The sequence below is a fragment of the Gobio gobio genome (genome assembly GCF_949357685.1).
Source record: "Gobio gobio genome assembly, chromosome: 13".
NCBI lineage: Eukaryota > Metazoa > Chordata > Actinopteri > Cypriniformes > Gobionidae > Gobio > Gobio gobio.
In genome coordinates, this window is record NC_137106.1 from 47,843,605 (window position 1) to 47,866,738 (window position 23,134).

The following is a 23,134-nucleotide window of genomic DNA, read 5'->3' on the forward strand; positions in this document are numbered from 1 at the left end:
GGCTCATATCACAGCACCCGCTCGCTTTGATGTGCCGGAGAAGAGCTCGTCTCCAATACATGAAGATCAGAACAAAATGTTGAGTTGTTTTGTTGAAGCAGACACCTCTTTTGTCTCTACAGCTGTGGTTTGTGCGTCTTGCTCTTCTGGTGAAGCTCAACCTTTTCCAGAACGCTGAACTGGAGCTTGAGCCCTTTGGGAATCTTGACCATCCAAACCTCTACTATGAATATTACCCGGCGGTTTACCCTGGAAGACGAGGTAAAAGTGGTTTCAGGTGCAAGGGAATATCATGATATTCTGGAACAGCTTCCCATACACATGTTTAGGGAACTTTAATTCAGCAATGATGCATTAAATTGATCAAAAGTGAACTTTCTATTCATCAAATAATCCTTAAACATAACATTTTCACAGAAATATGAAGCAGCACAACTGTTTTCAACATTGATAATAATCATAAATGTTTCTTGAGCATCGAATCATCAAATTATAATGATTTCTGAAGAATCATGTGATGGCAAAGACTGGAGTAATGATGATAAATTCAGCTCTGATCACAGGAATAAATTACATTTTATTACAAAATGATATGACTATATATCATCACTGATCGTGTAATTAATATTGTTCCTAAAGTCTTATAAGATGGCTGACAATACTCAGGATAATAAACGTTATCTCTTTTGTTGTACCTGTTGCCATTTTTATTATCATTAATCATGTTATTTTTATGTTATAATGGTAGCAAAAACATGTATTTTGTTACAGAATTACCTGTACAATTATATATTTAGTCTTTTTTATGCATTTGTCCTTCAACTATTCTAGTTTTTGTATTTGCCACAGTAGTTTTGTGTTCTGTGAGAAAGTAAAGGCATCAAATAAATGAAAACACAGTTATCTTACATTGTAATAATATTTCACAGCATTACTCAGGGCTCGACATTAAGCCTGTTCATCAGCTCAAATCTTTTTTGTTGTTGTGTGTTGTATTGTATTATTTATTTTGAAGCAATATTCTCACCAGTGTTCAATCAGCTTTGACATATTTAAATCTGCATATTTGGGATAATTTTACCTTTTATAAAGGGCATTTTTTCCCTAATCTTATTAAATATAGGCTATGCCTCAGCTTTCTTTTTATATTGTTAAATTTGATCAATAAATTAGATTAGAATAACGCCCGTTTCACACATACTCCATTTGCATTGCGTATGCAGGAGCGGTGCGTCTGCAGCAGTGTGGCGATCTATTTTTTTGCTGTGCTGGATACACTGAATTAAAGTGACAGAGCATTGTTCGCATTAAAATAAACATGTATTGACGCGAAAATTGAGTAATTTCACCACAGATGCATATCATTTAATATATATAATATTATAAATATAATATAATATATAATATAATTTAGTTTCAAAGTCAACGCATGGCCTTTTTCCTCTGGTAAAGCGAGGAAAATGACATTGTACCTGACATTTAGGTAATAAAGGTGACATAATGGATAGCATTTGTCCTTTCTTGGAGGTGGAAAAACTATTTTCGTTATGACCTGCAGGATTTCTTGTAAAAAAAGATTTAAAAACAAAAGAAAAGACGAGAGTCGGCTGCTTTTGTCTAGCTTGTTGTAAGTTTTAATTTTAAATGTTTGTGATTTTAGGCTATAACCTACCGGTATGTTTAATTGTTTTTTCACTCGTGTGAGCAAGCTACATGTAAATTAGGCTATATAAATATAAAGTAATTAATTGAATAAAACGTTTAAATGTAGTGCGTTTATGACAGAGTGTATGGCTATTAGGCATGTGCCGGTATCAAATTTTCATGTTGCGATTAATTGCTGAAGCTTTTATCACGGTATACGGTATTATCACGTTATTGAAAAAAGTTGCAAAAAACGTTTTGTCATACTATAAACAGGTTTAATAACTTTCTTGTAACAAAAGAACCAAACATTTAAATACCATACAGCAATACACAAACATTTATAAAGTAAACAAATATTTAAAACAGATTAAAGTGCAAAATAATTATAAAGAACAATAGGTATTCTGAAATGTACATTTAACTAAGATTAATACATGCTTTAGAACTATTTTTCATTGTCAGTTTGATAATGAATGAACTAATGTTAAATAATGGAGCCTTATTGTAAAGTGTATGATTGAACAACAGTCAGAACATATTCAAACAATATCTAGGGCATGTAATTTAGTCCAGATTAAAATATAAAATGCTCAAGTTTGAAAATGAATAGCCTTAAGTCTTTAAGTATTAACTATTAGGTTATGTGATGAGCGGGGAAACGGCTACGTTTCTGCTGTTCCGTCAGCGCTCTCTGCTGTCGAAGAGTGAATGTGCACTTCAGCGCCTTCCTTCCGCCATGTGCTCAGCTCATGCACGGTCTATTTACATCATTGCGCGTTCCTCTTGGTCTATTTACATCATTGCGCGTTCCTCTTTGACGTGTTGTTCATTTTAAATGGTTGATGGGTAAAGTATTCTTAAAATTCATTCAAAAAATCTGAATAATTCGTAATAAATAATTATTCACGGTATTTTGAAGTGCCCACGATAACAATATTGAGCATGTTCATTATTGCGGTATATCGTATTACCGTTTACCGGCACATGTCTAATGGCTATACAAAGACAATTGCAATGCTGACAAGCCATGTTCAGTAACAACTTTTGGATTTGAAATAAAAATATTGAATAAATGCTGTGTTTGTGGTATACAGCCGCGGATCAGTTGCGCGCTGCAAAGGCAGGATATGTGAAAGCACAACAGCGCGAACTGCTCCTGCACCACATACGCACCGCATACACACTGCAGATCGGAGTATGTCTGAAACGGGCGTTAGACACTATAGGGCTGTTACCAATCAAATTAAATAATTTACACTGAAAAAAACTGCATTAAATAATGTTAGAAGATTGTTTTAAATATTTCTTTTGAATATACAAATAAGAAATGTTGGAAAGAATGTTTAAACATGAAACTAAAAGACCAGTAGGTGGCGGCAGGTCTTAATGAGTGAGTCATTGAGTCGATTCGTTCAAATGGCTGATTCATTCAAGAATGAGTTGGGCCCTGTCCCAAATGGCACCTTAAAGGGTTAGTTCACCCAAAAATGAAAATTCTGTCATTAATTACTCACCCTCATGTCGTTCGACACCCGTAAGTCCTCCGTTCATCTTCGGAACACAAATGAAGATATTTTAGTTGAAAGCTGATGCTGAGAAAGGCTTCAGATAGGCCTCCATTGGCATTCAGTACATTGACACTTCCAAGACCCATAAAAGGCACTTAAAACGTCGTTACAAAGTCCATCTCACCACAGTGACTCTACAATAATTTTACGAAGCGACGACAATAGTTTTTGTCCGCAAAAAAAAATCAAAATAACGCCTTTATCCAACTTGTTCTTGTCTTCCGTGTGTGCCTCCACGACGCATGCGCGAGAATATGACGCAGATCCGGCGTTCGGACACATGACCCAGAAGCGATTTGTTGACAAGCAGAGGAAGACGCGCGTGTCTAAGCTGTTGGATTCTACATTGATCGTGCTTTAGGTGTTGGCATAGTTCTCAAAATGGGGCTAAAGTGTGCATTTCATGGATTCCCGAACGCCGGCGCTACGTCATATTCTCGCGCATGCGTCGTGGAGGCACACACGGAAGACAAGAAGAGGTTGAATAAAGTCGTTATTTTGATTTTTTTTTGCGGACAAAAACTATTGTCGTCGCTTCGTAAAATTATTGTAGAGTCACTGTGGTGAGATGGACTTTGTAACAACGTTTTAAGTGCCTTTTATGGGTCTTGGAAGTGTCAATGTACTGAATGCCAATGGAGGCCTATCTGAAGCCTTTCTCAGCCATCAGCTTTCAACTAAAATATCTTCATTTGTGTTCCGAAGATGAACGGAGGTCTGACGGGTGTCCAACGACATGAGGGTGAGTAATTAATGACAGAATTTTCATTTTTGGGTGAACTAACCCTTTAAACCCTCACAGTCTTCCTCTCAGTCGGTACTTTCACGACGTAATGCCGCTTTGACTGCCGGGAAGAAGTCCGCTGTGTAACTCGCACCAGTGCGGGCTCGGCAGAAGTGCGCATCGAGGGGGCATATCAACCTCGAAGAGGGCGCTCGCGAGCACCCTTGTGAGACCTAAAATGATAAATGGGACACCCTGCGGTCTCGTGGACTTAATGGACACACGCACACAGCTGCCATTGTAAGTCCACAAGACCGAAAGTGCACATGAAGTGTGCTATTTGCGACAGGGCCGCAGTAGTTTATGAATAGGTCATTGAATCTTTGATTAAACCGATTCATTCAAAACGCAGGAACCGGGCAAAATTTTGGTAAATCCAGCAATTAGTTCCTTCTCAAATGCAATCATAATATTAGCCCATTACCCAACAGAGTTTTATTTCCAGTCATACCAATAAATAAAAAAGGTCTTCAGACGCCGATGCACCCCTTGGCTCAGGTCTGCGTTACAGGATCCATCCGGATATCAAAGAGCCGCGTGATCAAAGCTACAGCCCCTCGTTTCACCAGCACAGAGTCTGTTTCCTTAGTGTATTTCTTGACCGAAAAAGAAGCAAGAACGGAAAATGATGTGCTTGTTAATTTTGCAGAAGAGAAAGAGTTTGAATTAATTCAATTCAATTCAAATTTATTTGTATAGCGCTTTTCACAATACACATTGTTTCAAAGCAGCTTTACAGAAAGGGCATTTCATAAATGTACATTGAAAAATGTTAGAAAGTGAATGTTAAAGCAAAATGTTAGGATAAGTTAATCAATCATGTATTATTTTAGGCCATAACAATGCTGGCGTTGAGTCGTCTCTTCACAGGCGTCGAGTCGTCTCATCACAGGTGTCGGGGCATCTGAAGTCTCCATGAGAGGCTGATACAAACTGGAGCTGACGAACTAGTTACCTCGGGACTAGTGTCCCGAGATAACAACAGAAAAGCAGATGGGAAATAATTAGCATAGCTGCTGTTCAGAATATTAATGCTGTTGGTGCGATTTAACTGTAGTATAAAACGTATTTATAATGTGAATGCTTGGCTAAAGAGATGCGTCTTTAATCTAGTTTTAAACTGGGACAGCGAGTCTGAACCTCGAACAATATCAGGAAGACTATTCCAGAGTTTAGGAGCTAAATGTGAAAATGCCCTCCCTCCTTTAGTGGACTTAGATATCCTAGGAATGACCAGAAGCCTCGAGTTTAGTGATCTAGTGAATTAGTGTTAATATATCACCTAAATGTGTGTTCATATGCCTCTGTCTTGGATGGTCTAGGCTCGATGGTGCCGTTCTCCATGCGTGTTTTGCACGCCGAGCTCCCTCAGTATTTGCAGAAGCCTCAGGAAACTCTGGACCGCCTCCACAGAATAAAGAGCGTCTGTCAGAAGGTGAGCTGAACTTTACACCTCGCCGGCTGCACCTGCTCCGCAGAGCTCTGAAATTTAATTAGCGTAGCTGTAATTGGTGCTGTAAAACTTCTGCTCTTGTCCTTTCACAGATCCTGAGTAACCTGCAGGAGGGTTTAGCTGAGGACGGGAGTATGATAAACCTCACACAGGACAACAGACCCGGTACAGACCCACTGAAATCTCAAATACACTGTTACATTTATGTATAAATGTCATTGTTCACTCATCCTCATTTCCACCACCCTTCAAATCGGTCATTTATAAGATCCCATATCTGTTATGATGCCTGTGTAAATATACACTTTTTGATGAGTCATCTTGCAATCACGGATACATCAAAATATCCGCACAATAAAAAGCTCTCTAAATTATACAATCCTATCAGTATGCCCGAACTTCCTTTTAGGAAACGAAACTGGAAAATGTTAACACAAGAAAGAAAATGGCGCTTATTCAATTCAATTCACATTTATTTGTATAGCACTTTTCACAATACATATTGTTTCAAAGCAGCTTCACAGAAAATGCATGCGTCTACATTACAATTTAGAGTGATCTGTTATCAGAGGTCCAAGTTATGCCCATATTTCAGAAATGTACAGTTCTAAGATAATACAAATCACGCAGTTAGCCATCATGTATTAATTTTTGGAAGAAACCATGAGCTCATTTAAGTTGTGAACATGATTACAATACATAGAAAATGTAGCATTGGTGCATATTGATTCATAATTGGCGTCATCTGAAGCCCTTGCAGGGGTTGGCGTCGTTTCTTCACAGGTGTTGGTCATCTGAAGTCTGAAGTAAGAGGCTAGATCCAAACCCGTGCTGGCGTAGCAGTTACCTCGGGCTGGGACAGAAAAGCAAATGGAAAATAATTAGCGTAGCTGATCATGTGCATTTGATCTGATATAACTGGAGTAAAAGGTTATGAGATGCCATGGGCGTCGGAAGCAAAAAAAATGTGGGTGGGTCCTCTCTCAGAATTTTTTCACTGGAGTAGATGCCATTCACATTAAGTACAAATATATCGCCTTGTTTGCTAAACATCTGGTTGGACAAGACAAGTTTACGTAAATCACCATGTCTTTAACAGCGGCTATAGTGTAGGGGTAAGACGCATGCCATCAAGTTTTGACGCAAATCGACCCGCGGTTCGAATCCGCCTTAGGCCAAACTAACTCTCCTCCCTTTTCCAATCACATATCAGATCGGAAAGGCATTTATTATCAATAAAAATCAAGAAAATATTAGAAAAGTGGAAATAAAGTGTCTAACATGTGTTTAATAATAAGTGTTTATTGGTTAGTGGTAGGTAAACAGACATGTGCTGGATAAGAGACGATAAAAGTGAGTGGGTCCAATATTGATCGTAAAAAGTAAAAAATACAATGGTTTCGACGCCCATGTGAGATGCATTTAGGAGCCAAATGTGAAAACCATAGCTTAGCGATGTTTCTGAGGTGGAAGAAGCCTGTTTTTGTAACACATGAAATATGATTTTCCAAAGACAGGTTGCTGTCTAATATAACACCCAGGGCCCGTATTCATAAAGAATCTTAATGCAAAGAGTAGCTCCTAGTGACAAAATTCTAAGAAAATTCTTAGAAATGTGGGCGTTTACTCTTAAAATTAACTAAAAAATCCTAGTAAAGAAAAAAGTAATTCAGAAAGCATCTTAACCCTTAAAAGAGGTCTTAAGGTCACACTTGTTAGGAGCACGGACGAGGACTTTTAAGAGACTTAAGAGTTTCTTTAGCAGCGGAGAAAATGGCAGAAAGACGAAGAGGGAGAAGAAATGTGATGCAGACAATGGATGACAGTGACTTAAGACGCTATAGATTAGATCGTGCAATGATCACGTTTGTTGCATTAAACCCAACTTTCAAACCACCAATTAAATAGACATGCCAACAATCAGTGTTATTGGAAAGAGTGGAACAATGTTTATAATTCTAAGCCAATCAAATACCTTATAGGAAATTAACAGCATGGTAAATAATAAAAGGATTTATATACATATATATAGTGTGTGTGTGTGTGTGTGTGTGTGTGTGTGTGTGTGTGTGTGTGTGTGTGTGTGTGTGTGTGTGTGTGTGTGTGTGTGTGTGTGTGTGTGTGTGTGTGTGTGTGTGTGTGTGTGTGTGTGTGTGTGTGTGTGTGTGTGTGTGTGTGTGTGTGTGTGTGTGTGTGTGTGTGTGTGTGTGTGTGTGTGTGTGTGTGTGTGTGTGTGTGTGTGTGTGTGTGTGTGTGTGTGTGTGTGTGTGTGTGTGTGTGTGTGTGTGTGTGTGTGTGTGTGTGTGTGTGTGAGTGAGAGAGAACGGTAAAATAGGACAATTTGCGCTTGTAATTTAAAAGTGAAGGCTTAGACCCTATACTTAAAAGCGCTAATTTTTTCCCCTTTTTGGACAACCAACCAATCACAGTTTTCAAAAGACTGTGTCATACAACGGGTTACATACAACCGCCTCTTCACTAAGATAAAAGTTTTTGTATTTTCCTTGCTCAGAGTTTCTCTCAGATTGGTCCCGAATAGCTCTTAAAGGGTTAGTTCACCCAAAAATGAAAATTCTGTCATTATTTACTTACCCTCATGTCGTTCGACACCCGTCAGACCTCCGTTCATCTTCAGACACAAATGAAGATATTTTAGTGTAAATCTGATGGCTCTGAAAGGCCTCCATTGGCACAATGCACGGTTCACTCTCAAGACCCTTAAAAGGTACTAAAGTCCATCTCACTACAGTGGTTCTACAATAACTTTATGAATCGGCGAGAATAGTTTTTGTGCGCAAAAAACCCTAAATAATGACTTATATAGTGATGACGATTTCAAAACACGGCCTCATGAAGCTTCGAAGCGTTATGAATCAGTGAGTCGAATCATGATTCGGATCGCGTGTCAAACCGCCAAACTGCTGAAATTTGGCGACTCAAACTGCTGAATCGACTCAGTGATTCATTACGCTTCGAAGCTTCATGATGCCGTGTTTTTAAATCGTCATCACTATATAAGTCGTTATTTAGGGTTTTTTTGAGCACAAAAACTATTCTCGCCGATTCATAAAGTTATTGTAGAACCACTGTAGTGAGATGGTCTTTAGTACCTTTTAAGGGTCTTGAGAGTGAACCGTGCCATTGTGCCAATGGAGGCCTTTCAGAGCCATCAGATTTACACTAAAATATCTTAATTTGTGTTCTGAAGATGAACGGAGGTCTGACGGGTGTCGAACGACATGAGGGTAAGTAATTAATGACAGAATTTTTCATTTTTGGGTGAACTAACCCTTTAAGCTAAGACTCCTACTTAAGTTTTCTGAGAGGACTCTTAGAATCTTTATGAATACGGGCCCAGGTCTTTAACTGTAGAGGATGAAGTAACAGAACATCCTTCTAGATGCAAATTGTATTTTGACAGAGATCACAGAGAGTTCAAGAACGACTCAGAGGCCACAATAGGGAGCACAGAGAGTTCATGGACAGAGTATGCCTCTGTGGCTATAGCAGAGCTTCCTCCATGGTCCTCCGTGGCAGACCTCAGGGGAAGTGTGTGCAGCCCAGACACACAAAATTGTAGTAGCTATTACTGGAAGCGCTGAAGACAGTGGAAAGACCTCTGGGACCACTGGGCTTGAGAGCGTTGGGATCACCAGGCAGGAGCACTGGGACCACCAGGCTAGAGACCACCAGACTAGGGATGCCAGCATGCCATGGATGCTGGTGCTCTCCTGCTCCACTGGCTACTTTGTGCTGGTCACAAGCTCTGCCAGCCCCACCGTGGTCTCCAGCTCTGCAAGGTGCTCTGTGGTGGTCGCCAGCTCCACCAGCTCCTTTGTGGTGTTCTCCAGCTCTGCCATCTCCACCGTGGCCGTCTCTAGCTCCACCCTGGCTTCCCGCTCTACCTGCGCCGCCCTGGTCTCCAGGCCTACTTCCTCCTCATGGCCCTTGCCTTCCTTCCCTCCTCCTGGTCCACCTCCACCAGCTCCTTTGTGGTGTTCTCCAGCTTCGCCATCTCCACCGTGGCCGTCTCTAGCTCCACCCTGGCTCCCTGCTCTACCTGCCCCGCCCTGGTCTCCAGGCCTACTTCCTTCTCATGGCCCTTGCCTTCCTTCCCTCCTCCTGGTCCACTTCCACAGCTCTGTTATATGTTCTCCTTGTCACGTTTGAACTTTTATGTTACTTCCTTTCTCGAGTACCACATTTGTAGTTCTTTGTAGTTTTCTTGTTGATTAGTCTTATTGTTTCAAAGTATAGTATGAATTGTTAGCCAATTAGGTCCCAGTGTGTATATATATAGCCCTTGTTTTTCTCTTGTTCCTCGTTAGTCAGTGTTTTGCTGTAACTTTGTGTAGCTGGTTCTGCACCCCCTGCTCTCTTGTTTCAGGTCCTTGTGTTCAAATAAAACCCCTCACATTTAGATTTGCATCTCTGCCTGCAATCTCTTCAACTCCCTCCTTGTTACATTGGCATAATTGCATACAACTACCTCTAAACCATACCCTATTGCTAATCTTAACCCTATAGTTGATCATTAATATCAGGGTACCCGCGGGATCTTAAAAAGTCTTAAATGTCTTTAAATTCAAAATCAAAATTTTAAGGCCTTAAAAGTCTTAAATTCGCTGAAGTATTGAGTTCTAGGTCTTAAATAATTTTAAACGGGTCTTAATTTTCCTACGTCCATGTAACGCTACTCCATTGCTCATTGAAATGCTCCCGCAATGTTTTAGAGAGAGAGTGTGTGTGTGTGTGTGTGTGTGTGTGTGTGTGTGTGTGTGTGTGTGTGTGTGTGTGTGTGTGTGTGTGTGTGTGTGTGTGTGTGTGTGTGTGTGTGTGTGTGTGTGTGTGTGTGTGTGTGTGTGTGTGTGTGTGTGTGTGTGTGTGTGTGTGTGTGTGTGTGTGTGTGTGTGTGTGTGTGTGTGTGTTGTCAGTTCGTTTTTTCGCTAGTGAGAGACCAACATGCATCTTATATTGCAGCCAATCAGCTTTCGTGTTATTGGCGCGAGGCTCTTTCGGATTGTACCACAGACACATCAAACATATTTTATTCTTCAGCTTCAGTTATCCAGTTCTTCCAGTTCACGCGATCGTGAAACCAAAGGCGAATCTTTCTCACCTGCCATCTCGTATAATGACCAAATAAAAGTTTGATATGCCCGATAGCACTAAACAAAGAGTTTAAAAAGCGATGGAAACCCCGAACTCATTCGCTACTGACACACGGACAGATGTCAGACTGGCCGCGGATTCTGCACGCATTTGCCGCCTGTCAGCTCTCGCGCGAGTGAACCGAATCTAGGCTCATTCATAGATATCCATAGCCTGACGTCGTCATACTCAATTCTTGTCAGAATATGAGTCTGATTCTGCTCCATTGGGCTGTGATTATGGGGCGTGTTTCAACCGAACCAGGAAAGACCTCAATTGGATAGACCTACAACCAATCAGAGCAACGGAGCGACGCATAACGTTAGTTATCAAATGTCAACAGAACTCAACTGCACTGTGTTGCCATGTCTGCGGGTTGAAGCGACCCCAATTATGTGACATACAGAACCAGAAATGCGATTTTTAGCTGCCAGCCCTGCCAAAATAACACATATGTTACCCCCCAAATGCTTTTTTCCCGGAGAACCCCCCCTGGAAGGCTATTGGGCTTGTTTTTGGCTAGTTTTGAGGAACGTTAGCAATTGGGCGGGTTTTGTTGTAAAAACTTGGCAACCCTGTACCTGCACGCACGCTGGAATAAGTAGCCTAACGTTAGAAGAAAAAGATGAGTGTAAACGATCTTTGCTGGTGTTGTAAAAAAAGAATTTAAGGATACACAGAGCACTTACCAACACGATTATCATTTCTGAGAGAAATAGTAAAGGTGAATGCACATACGAACAAGTTCTCCGTTTAGGATTAGCACAAACTCAACCCAAGCGCCTTTGATGACGTGGATGATTACGTTACTGTTGATCATCTGTCCATCATCGTCTAAAGCCCGCCCTGACAATTTCATTGGTCCGAACAGTTTCTGTTCGGGCATAATTACTTCTCTATGGATCAAGTCCAGACCGAACTGCCCGAGTAAAAATGTTGTGGGCGGGCTAAGTTCGGCTGGATATCCATATCTATGGGCTCATTACTGTAGGTCTTAAAGTGAAAGCAACCCAATATAGCCTAGCCTATACCCCCTCCTGCCTGTGTCGTTAATATTAATCAAACAACAACAATGGGGAAAACAAACAGTAGCCTGCCTAAACTTAAAGCACTGTTTGTATCTGTATATTTAAGTTGTATTTATTTGTCCTATTGTCAAACAAGATTCATGCATTTTGTTTGTTTTATTGCCATGTGTGATTATTGTGCATCTAACATAATGATATGGTAAATGTGGCATCCTAATTATGAAAAAAAAAAGAAGAAACATTTCTGAAAATGACCACCACAAAATCAGTAATTTTGATCTCACAAAAAATGTATATACATACACACACACACACTACCGGTCAAAAGTTTGAGAACGGTTCGATTTTTAAAATGTTTTTTAAAGAAGTCTCTCCTGCTCACCGAGGCTGCATTTATTTGATCCAAAATACAGCAAAAACAGTATTATTGTGAATTTTTTTTTTTTTTTTCAATATATATATTAAAATAGAATTTATTTCTGTAATTCAAAGCTGAATTTTCAGCATCATTGCTCCAGACTTTAGAGTCATAATCCTTCAGAAATCTTTTTTTTTTTTTCTTTTTTTTTATCCATCAAAGAATAAAAAAAAAGTTTTACACAACTGTGTTCAACACTGATAATAATCATAAATGTTTGTTGATCATCAGATCCTCATATGAGAATGATTAGTGATTTAGTGAAGGATCATGTGACAATGATGATAAATTAAGTTTATGACACTTTACTATATATTCACATAGAAAACAGTCACAACAGAACTGTCACAATATTACAGCTTTTTGTATTTTTAATAACATAAATGCAGCATTGGTGAGCAGAATGTAAAAACATTTTAAAAATCTTACCGTTCTCAGACTTTTGACCGGTAGTGTGTGTGTATATTAATCCTGGTGGGATGAGCTATAAGGAAGTGCAAGTTTACTAATACTTTGTTCAATTTGAATAAATTAATTTGCTTTGCAAGTAATTTTGTGATTCTGCATTTCCTTTTGTACCTTTTGTTTTTTTAATTGCGTGATATAGGTCTTAAATTTAATTCATAATGGTCTTGAAAAGGTCTTAAAAAGTCTTAAATTTGACTTGGTGAAACCTGCAGATACCCTGTAATATTACTGGTAACACTTTACAATAATGTCCCATTAGTTCATGCATTAACTAACATTATCTAACAATAAGCAATACATTTGTTGCAGTATATATCAATCTGTATTAACGTTTGTTAACTCTTCATTGTTAGTTCATGTCAGCTCAAGTCCATTCAATAAGATTAACAGATACAACTTTTAATTAATAAAGAAATCTACCCAAAATGTGTGTTAAGATTGAAAAGGATTTTTCTTCCCCTTGAAATACATTTTGCCATTTATTTTCAGTGTGGAAAAAATACAAATACATTCTGTTCACAACATATATATTTAGAAAACATTTGAAATATATAGGGAAAATTTGAAAAATCAACATTTATCATCGCCTTTATAATTTGAGTCTAAATATTCCTCCAGTCAGAGAGAGATCACTCTCAAATAACCCGAGGAAGAGCCGTGGGTGGCAGCGATCCATCAGAACAGATAGCTGACGCGTTCTATAAGTCTTGCATGCTCGATTGACTTGCTCACATGTTGTTTTGGTGAAGACAGAGATAAATACATGCTTCAGCATAGCTATGAGGAGAGTCTGTGATTTCAGCAGCCCCCCATCGGCCCACCGCCTGTGCGCCTGATGTGGTTTCAGCAGGACGGACTCCCTCTGTCATGGGCACATGTCTCTGAGGGAGCTGCCAAGTGCTGACTGCTGCCGCCTCCTTTACTCTCACCCTGAGATTTGTGTGGCTGTTCATTGCCCTAGTTTGCCTCTGGCAGCATGAGGATTTTTTGGTGAGGATGAGAGGTTAATCCGAGGAGGATGGGTTCAGTTCGATGGCAAACATCCTATAATGTGCGTTGAAAGTGCAAATTTTGTCTGAGCTGTGGGTAGCTCAGGTTCAAAGCAATATCATTTACAATATAATCAATATATTTTCCTGTCCTCCATTTAGTGGTCCAGTTCTGATGCTCCAGTGCCCACTATTGGTGCTTTCGGCGATGGACAGGGGTCAGCGGCTGTGCCGCCCCATACACAACAAACTGAGATGCACTGTGTATTTTGACACCTTTCTATCAGAACCAGCAATTTGCGCTCCAGTAGCTCGTCTCGACTTTGATGGGACCACACGGGCCAGCCTTCGCTCCCTTCCTTCCTTGGAGCACTTTTGATAGATACTTAGCTGCAGTTTTGGAGATGCTCTGACCCAGTCGTCTTGCCATCACAATTTGGCCCTTGTCAAACTCGTTCAAATCCTTACGCTTGCCCATTTTTCCTGCTTCTAACACATCAACTTTGAGAACAAAATGTTAATTTGCTGCCTAATATATCCCACCCACTGACAGGTGCCGTGATGAAGAGATAATCAGCGTTATTCACTTCACCGGTCATAATGTTATGCCTGATTGGTGTATGTTTTAAAGCTTTGAACATAAAAGCATTTAAATATCATCTTACTAAGACATATTGGCAGATATCGACTTATATTTGTATGCATTTTCTGCCAGTATCTGCTCATTGATTACAGGCATCAGAATTTCATCTTACATTTTGTCCAGCATTATCAGCATGATGAAGCCTGATGAATCAAATGAAATCAAAAAAGATTTTTCTGACTATTCCTTCATTGAGTTTTAATTGATGGACAATCCTATTTTTACTTTGCATGCACTTCATAATTATCATTGTGTGTTTATGCGGCAGGCGTGAGGATGGTGTGTCGCTCTTTCTTTTGCTCTCACACACCATCAGTACTGAGACATACGCTGAAGTCTCTTCATGCACACACACACACACAGATCTGAGATCAGATCTGCTTGCTAATGGGGGTCTAAAGTGAGCCAGAGGGGGGAAATAAATGTGATTGTCACTGTGTCTTTTCCTCCTGCACTATAATTCCCACCAGCAGACAAATAATTGATGGTTTGTAGTCGGGGAAAAGGAGGGAAAGACTGCAATTTCCAATTCCATTCCATTTGCTCAGTCAGTCTCTCTCTCTCTGCTGTGTGTTTCAGCCTCGATCCAGCTGTGGAGGTCACGTCTGAGCAGGGTGATGTACTCCATGGCCAACTGTCTGCTAATGATGAAGGTACGTGGGCGAGCAAGCATACAGACACCTAACACATATACTCAGTCTGATCTGAATCATATCTGTATGCAGACAAACATACTCAGTCTAGGGTTATAAATCACAGGGTTTCCTTCAAGCAGGTGGTGTCTGGAGAGTGTTGAAATGGGATAAATTAGGTTTTCTGATTATTGTTTTATTGGTAAAAATGTGTCTATGCTCACATACTATGCTCTTGGATTTAGATTGTCGGTAGCTGAAATATATGGCTGTTTTTTGCAAGTTGTGATGTTAAATGAGTGCCATCTGCTGGCTAAAGACAGTAGTAACGTCTTCAGCTAGTCAGCTTGAGATCCTTTCACTCTAAACTGGTTATATCTCTAGTAGTGAATGTTATTCACACATATAGATTGGTTACCAGACACACAACAAAGAAACTCTCAATCACAAACATGAATTGTTGTTGTACAGTTTTAGCAATACCAACACGAGGTTTTTATGAGGGGAGTCCTACCGACTCAGAAACCTCATAGGAATAGTTCATCCACAAAATGAAAATGTTGGGTTACACTTTATTTTGAGGTGTCCTTGTTATAGTGTAATATTAGCCCGGATGCTTAGCCCCGCCAACAACATTTGAGGTGGGGAAGTTTGGTCTGGACCTGATCCGTTGTGGAGCAACTATGCTGGAACCAGAGCTGTTCTGACCAATCAAATCGTCAGGGCGGGCTTTATACGATGATGGACAGATGATCAACAGTAGCGTAATCATCCACGTCACCAAAGAGCGCTTGGGTTGAATTCGTTCTAATCCAAAACTTGTTCACCTTTACTATTTCTCTCAAAAATCGTGTTGTAAGTACTCCGTGTATCCTTAAATTATTTTTTACAACACCGGCAAAGATCGTTTTCACTCATCTTCTTCTTCTACTTCTTCCAGCGTGCGTGCAGTGGAGTTCTGTTGACAACTATGCGTCACTCCGATTGGTTGTAGGTCTATCCAATTGAATGCAGAGGCATTTTCTTTCCTGCTTCGGTTGAAATACACCCCATAATCACAGCCCAATGGAGCAGTATCTGACTAGAATCTGAGTATGACGACGTCAGGCTTGTGTAATATGGCAACTCTTTACAATAAGGTTTCTTTTGTTCGCATTAGTTGTATGTAACACTTGGCCCTCTAGTGGTTAAAAAACAACTGCATGCATTTTGCAGAAGAACATTCTTTTAGTTTTGTCTCGGCTCTGCGTGAATATGGTCCGACTGCTCATAAAACATTCACTACTAGAGATATAACCAGTTTAGAGTGAAAGGATCTCAAGCTGACTAGCTGAAGACGTTACTGTAGCTTTACCCATTAATAGACACAGTACTTCCTTGAAAATAAACTCCAGTACAGCACTACAACACTCATAATGAAATGATCTTCAATGGATAATGCTTTAAAATAAACCTATGTATATGTAGTTAGAGAGTGACGATGGCTGGTTCATTAAAGTGCCCCTATTATGCTATTTTAAAGTTTCCTCATTTAGTTTCGGAGGGCTTCTTCAACAGGTTTACATGCATCAAAGGTCAAAAAACGGTTTAATTTTCTCATAATATACAGTGCACATCACCACAGTGTTCAATGATTCTCAAACGACTCGATGGATGAATCAGTCTCTCTGAATCCCTCCTTTCCATGAGCTTCTCTGCTCTGAGTAGTGTTTTTTGCTAGTTTCAGCCCGACGCAGTTCTCATATTCACATCCTGCGCCACATTGTTTAGAAAGCCAATGCACTGGCGCATCTGTTCACCTATGAGCGCCTGGTCTGAAAACCAGGTGTGTTTACAGGGCTCGACATTAAAGCTTGTCCGCTTGTCTGGGACAAGTGGATTTTTTGAAGGGGCAAGTGAAAAATAATTGTACTTGTCTGACAGACAAGTATCCTGGTTAAAACGTCAAAACAAAAAATAACTAGGGAATCACCAAAGTGCAATAATGATTGTGCATTCACTAGTGTAAGTGAAGATCGATAGTGGATAATAATATAAAACGAAATGACAAGGTTGAGCTGTTGAGGCTCGCGCAGCCTCTCGAGGAGAAAATCGAAAACAAATGAGCGCCGCTCATACAAAGAAACTCCGTTAACATACGGGGTTAAAATTGTGTAGTTTTTATATTTATAACATATGATACAGTTAAGCAACATCACACAAACAATAGTGTTGTTTTCCTGAATACCATCACGACTGAAAATGACACTGATTTCATACGCCTGTTCCATAAACAATGAATTAACATTAAGTCTCTTACATTTTAGATGCAATATTGAGTGTTTTTGTTCTATTTCAGCAGCGAAAATAGTTCCAAACAAAGATCACAGCAGAACCGTAACGCATCTCACAGCAACAGTGTGTGTTACTGAATGATTCAGCGTTTGAATGAATCGGTTGAATCAAAGATTCAATGACCTATTCGTAAACGACCGCCTAATTCTTGAATGAATCAGCCGTTTGAACGAATCGACTCAATGACTCACTCCTTAAGACGGTCACCTGCTGCCACCTACTGGCGGTTTAGTTTCATCTTTCCAACATTTCTTATTTGTATATTCAAAAATATTTAAAATAATCTCATAATATTATTTAATGCAGTTGTCATTTTTCAGTGTAGATAATTTAATTTGATTGGTAACAGCCTATAATCTAATTTAATTTACAGATCAAATTTAAAAATATAAAATGAAAGCTGAAGCATAGCCTATATTTAATAAGATTATGGAAAAATGTCCTTTATAAAAATGTAAAAATATCACAAATAGGCATATTTAAATATGTCAAAGCTGATTGAACACTGGTGAGAATATTGCTTCAGAATAAATTATATTTACAAGAACAAACACAAAAAATCTGGACAAGCAAATTTTTTACTTGGACAAGTGAATGACAGATTTAAGCATGTGAACAGGCTTAATGTCAAGCCCTGGTTTAGACGCATTGTTGGTGTTCCTATAGTTCCTATTTTGAGGAACTGAAAACGACAGCTAGCCTAGAAATCTAAACGCACCCTAGCGGCAGCAAATCTAATTTGCAGTCAGGGCGTCTAGCAACTCTCCGTTGGCTTGCAAGCTGGAAAAACCAAACTCTGGTCAGGCCAATCACATCGTGTATAGATTCGGTGGGCGGGCTTAACATAATGACTGCAGAGTTGCGGCGGTTCCTCGTGCTACTCGTAAACAAAGAAGCTGGCGAACAGCGGTCTTTCCAACCGGCTTTGGCCGCGACTCTGGAAGACTTGAGTTAAGATTTTCTTTGAGAAAAGAACAAAGAACAGCACTGAAGTCATTCTTAAGAAAGGAAGATGTGTTCGGAGTTTTGCCGACCAGATACGGCGAAAGTTTAATCTATCAACCAGCTCCGCTTCACCTTCATTCGTTGCTCTGGTTGGTTGTAGCGCTATCCTATTACGTGCAGAGGGCACTCTGATAATTACACACACAGGGACAGCAGCAGCCATGGCGCAGCAGCACACACATATTTTTAAATATTAAAAATAAAAGGATTCCTCTCTAGAGAAGTGTTGAGATTTTCCGCTCACAAATTCCGCCATGTAAACAGTGAATCCGCCATGGTGCGATCACACCTGGCTTTTTTAAAGGGAATGGGAGATGAGATTCTCTTTATTGCACGTTACGCCCAAAACACACCCATAACTCATTAAGAGATTAGGGACAACCCTTTTGGACCATGCACCTGACATGCAGATTATTTTTTCTGTCGTTAAACTAGCAAAAGCGGATTCGGACATGCCTTAAATGCACTTGCGCCATGAGCTTCAGACCATGAGCTTAGATTGTTTAAATAGGGTCCAATGTGTTTTTTTAATAAAAGCTCATTTTATTGCAATGATTTCCCCTTCTTGTCACATTAAGGACTATGTGCTGGCAGTGGAGACGTACCTCTCCATCACTGAGTATGAGCCGGAGCAGAGCGTGCAGCTGCTGAGCGGAATCGGACGCATTTTCCTCCAGGTGAGAGACACCAGATGCCACTGCAATACTCACCTGACGGCAGGAAGAGCCTCTGGATCACATGACATACAGCAAAACAGAGCTCAGGGCTGCATTTTCTGAAGGAAATTACTGTGCTTTAGAACAGCGGTAAAGTTTTAGCATGTGTCTTGTTTTCAGGTTGATTTTGTAGTTGGTATATGCAGTATTTACCTGTAACAGAGAAGCAAGTGGTTGTTGCAGAAAAGCGCCTGTTATCACATCTACTGGATGTGTGCGCGGTGTCTTCTCTTCGCTGAGTTACTTGTCTTTGAAGAGAATCAAAGAGTCTGTTTTGCTCTTCATGTTTTATCTTCACACAGAGACGGTAATTAATGTTGTGTTTGTTCATATATTTTTAGATTGGAGACATCAGAACTGCTGAGAAGTATTTTCAGGACGTGGAAAAAGCCTGTCAATCAAAGGGAAAGACACCTGATGAAGACACCTCCGTTCTGATGAACAGGTACAACTGATTTCTGCTCAATAACAGCAGCATGACATTACTGAAGTCTGTTCAAAAGATTTGGAATAATTATGATTTTTCAATGTGTTTGAATGAAGTCTCTTTGCTCATCAAGACAGCATTTATTTAATTACAAATACAGTAAAGACTGTTGTGCTGCGTTCACACCAAGCGCGAATAGATCTAGTTGGACGCTTGAACTTTTTTTTTTAATAAATTGAGCGTTTGAAGCGAAATAGACGCGCGTTCAAGGCGCTCCAGGAGAAATGTCATAAAACACCACTGTGCCTTTTTCATTTTCATTAAAAAAATATATTAAACATTAATAGCCACACACATGTGGTCCAGACGACTCTACATTATCTTCACTGCATGTATATTTAAATATCCTTAAAAATAAAGTTATGAAACTTCTCTTTGCCTTTCAAAACGATTTGGCAGCAACAAATGATAGATTCATGAGAGGAAAGATCACCCGTTAGATCTGCACAAGACGAATTCTATCTCATGTTGAACCACTACACGACATCAGAGCCAGCGGCAGACGCCAGAAGGACTGGCCGAGGAAAGGCTGCTCTCGCCGGGGTTAATGAGCGCTGAGCGCCCGCTGATCCACTGGATCTCACAACTCCAAAAACACAAGATTCATTTTTTAAATAGGCGCTCTCTTTATAAATAAACCACAGATTTGAGCTTTAAACAACTACATTCTCACCTGAAAAAATCTTAAAACTACATTTTGTGACACAATAGTAGTATTTTGAAATTATGCAGGGTTTCTCATCACGTCACTTCACCACGTGACAGCAGCAAGAAGGCTCCTGATTGGTTAACATGGCACGAATAGACGCCAAAGTTAACATTTTCCAACTCGGGTGTCGGACGCGGATTAGCTTCAAATGCACAAAAAGCACCAAATAAAATCACTCGCGCGTATCGCGCAAGATGGTCGATTCGCATAATTCGCGCGAACTGGATGCGCGAACGAGGCAGAATTGCGCCGATCGTGCCGCAGGACCTTCAGACGTGCGAAAACGCGCCTGTCCATTTGACTTAACATGTAAATCACTTGCTCCAGACGCTCTATTCGCATTTGATGTGAATGCGAATGAAGCGTTTCGCGCGAGTGATTTACATGTCAAGTCAATGCAAAGACGCAAATAGATATTTGTGGCGCGAATGACGCGCTTCGAATATCCGCCAAAGTTCAGATTTTTCAACGCATCAAACGCTCAATTCGCACCGCGTCATTTGCGCCGCAAATATCTATTTGCGTCTTTGCATTGACTTGACATGTAAATCACTCGCGCGAAACGCTTCATTCGCATTCACACCAAATGCTCGTTAACCAATCAGGAGCTTGCTCTAGTAGTGACAACAATGAGGACAAAATCATATGTGGATACCCGGAGCTGTACGATACATCTTCATACTTTATAGAAATATAAATAAAAAGGATCTTGCTTGGAAGAAAGTGAGTGAGGAGGTCGGACAGTCTGGTAAGTTGTAAAAAATGCTCTTTACTCAATTTGAGCTATACATAGGGTGATTTCAGGGTGATTGAGACACTTTTTGCCATTGAGATGACTTGGAAAGAGTGTCCCAATCACCCTGAATTCACCCTATTGAGACTACAAGCTAGAAAAAGCCGGCAAATTGAGCTTATTCACAGTATTTTAAAACAATCATGTCAGCCATTTCACAAGACGAGCCGGCTGGCAGAAGCCCCTCCCATGACGCAAATTTGTGTCTGTTGTGTTTTGAATGGCCGTTTCCCAATACCAAGTACACGAACTTCTGACTTGCGTCCTTGGTAGTTCAGACTTGCCAAGTTCGACTCGGGAGAACGAACTCCAGAGGACGGGAGGAATCGCCATCAATCGTCAATTATGAAACATCATCAGTCGATGCCCAAGTACTGTTCCAATTCAAAGGTTCACATCTAGCCAAGTCCAGTTCAAATCCCCGGATGTGTCCTCGATCCGCCCCTTTTATCGAGGATGCATCGAGAGGAGACTTGTGTGGACTTCAGACAGACCGGTATCCCAGAGCTTGCTGCTGTCATGTGGTGATAAACTAATGGCAAGTCAATAGCGGATGAAAAACCCTGTGTAATTTAAAAATGCTACTGTTATTGTGTAACAAAATGTAGTTTTAAGACTTTCTCAGGTGAGAATGTAGTTGTTTAAAGCTTAAATCTGTAGTTTATTTATAAAGAGAGCGCCTATTGGAAATTTTTATTTGGCGTTCTCGGAGTTGTGAGATCCAGGCGATCAGCGGGCGCTCAGCGCTCATTAACCCCAGCGAGAGCAGCCTTTCCTCTGCCAGTCCTTCTGCCGTCTGCTGCTGGCTCTGATGTCTCCGGGCGATCTTTGGTGTCATGAATCTATAATTTGTTGTCTGGCAAATCGTTTTGACTGAGGGCAAAGTGAAGTTTCATAACTTTATTTTTTTAGGCTATATAGAATGGGTTGGTTTTATGTCATATTTAATTTTATTACAGTGATAATCATATATATGCACACTTATTTTCTGAACCACATGTTAATGTGTTTATTTTTAAATGTAAACGAAAAGAGGCATGGTTGTGTTTTATATTCCGTTTGTTTTAAATATACTTGCAGTGAAGATAATCTAGGTAGCGTTGCCTGAACCACATTTGTGTGGCTATTAATATTTAATATATTTTTAATGAAAATGAAAAGAGGCTGAGTGGTGTTTCGTTTTATTTTAGTCTAAAATATACATACATGAGTGAGAGCGAGCTGTCATCCAGGCGCGGCGCCTTGAACGCACGTCCAATTCACTGTGGACGCGCGTGCGAATGGATTCAAAATGTTCAAGCGTCCAACTAGACACGGTAGACACGATTTTGCCGCTCTATTGGCATTTGGTGTGGACGAGTGAAATAGTATTACAATCTAAAATATTTTATATATATATATATATATATAGTATCTTACCCAAAATGTTTGAATAGAAGTGTATCACGGTTTCCACAAAAATATGTATCATGTGACACTGAAGTCTGGAGTAATGATGATAAATTAATCTTTGATCACAGGAATAAATTACACTTTACTATATATTCACAATAGAAAATAGTTTTTTTTTTAAATTATAATAATGTTTCATTTTTACTGTATTTATACAAATAAAAGCCGCCTTGGTGAGCAGAAGAGACTCAAAAACATTTAAAAAATCACTCCAAACTTTTGTTCGGTGGTGTGCGGTCTGTGCTTCTGCTTAACCTGAATGTGATGTTGTCAACAGGGCGTTTGTTTATCTGAGTCAGAATAACTACGCAGACGCACACGTGTGTTTCTCCAGTGTTTTGAAGCTCGATCCCAAGAACCCAGTGGTAAGTGCTCGTTCTCTTTCTTGAACACTTGAAGTTGCGCTCGTCTTTTCTTCCCTATTATGACTTATATGTGAGTGAAACGCTTCTGGAACAATAACTAATGTAGGGCGGGGCTTGATTTTGTCTGTGGGGAATTGATGGGATGGTTGTGGTTTGCTATTGGTGGATCTCATGTGAGTGACAGGTTGCCCCGAGAGATGAGGGGAAGTTATTCTGATTCAAGATTACAAAGCACATGAATAAAAAGAAAAAGATGTGCACGGATAAATAACTTATAATAAACCCTAGCCTGGATGCCAGCCGAACTTAACCCCGCCCACAACAATTTAACTCGGGCAGTTCGGTCTGGACTTGATCAGTAGAGAAGTAATTATGCCCGAACAGAAACTGTTCGGACCAATGAAATTGTCAGGGCGGGCTTTAGATGATGATGGACAGATGATAAACAGTAACGTAATCATCCACGTCATCAAAGGCGCTTGGGTTGAGTTT

At 40.0% G+C, this 23,134-nt stretch overlaps 1 protein-coding gene across 3 annotated transcripts in view; it reads left to right on the forward strand.

The window, feature by feature from the left end:
- Positions 1-23,134, forward strand: part of trappc12 (trafficking protein particle complex subunit 12) — a 76,250-nt gene that overhangs the window by 51,774 nt on the left and 1,342 nt on the right. For all 3 annotated transcript variants that reach the window (XM_079833220.1, XM_079833221.1, XM_079833222.1), the window contains 7 exons: positions 123-261; positions 5,322-5,434; positions 5,545-5,617; positions 14,729-14,802; positions 18,699-18,797; positions 19,178-19,281; positions 22,555-22,642. In XM_079833220.1, coding sequence (XP_079689346.1) covers positions 123-261; positions 5,322-5,434; positions 5,545-5,617; positions 14,729-14,802; positions 18,699-18,797; positions 19,178-19,281; positions 22,555-22,642 — 690 coding nt within the window. The remainder of the gene's footprint in view (positions 1-122; positions 262-5,321; positions 5,435-5,544; positions 5,618-14,728; positions 14,803-18,698; positions 18,798-19,177; positions 19,282-22,554; positions 22,643-23,134) is intronic.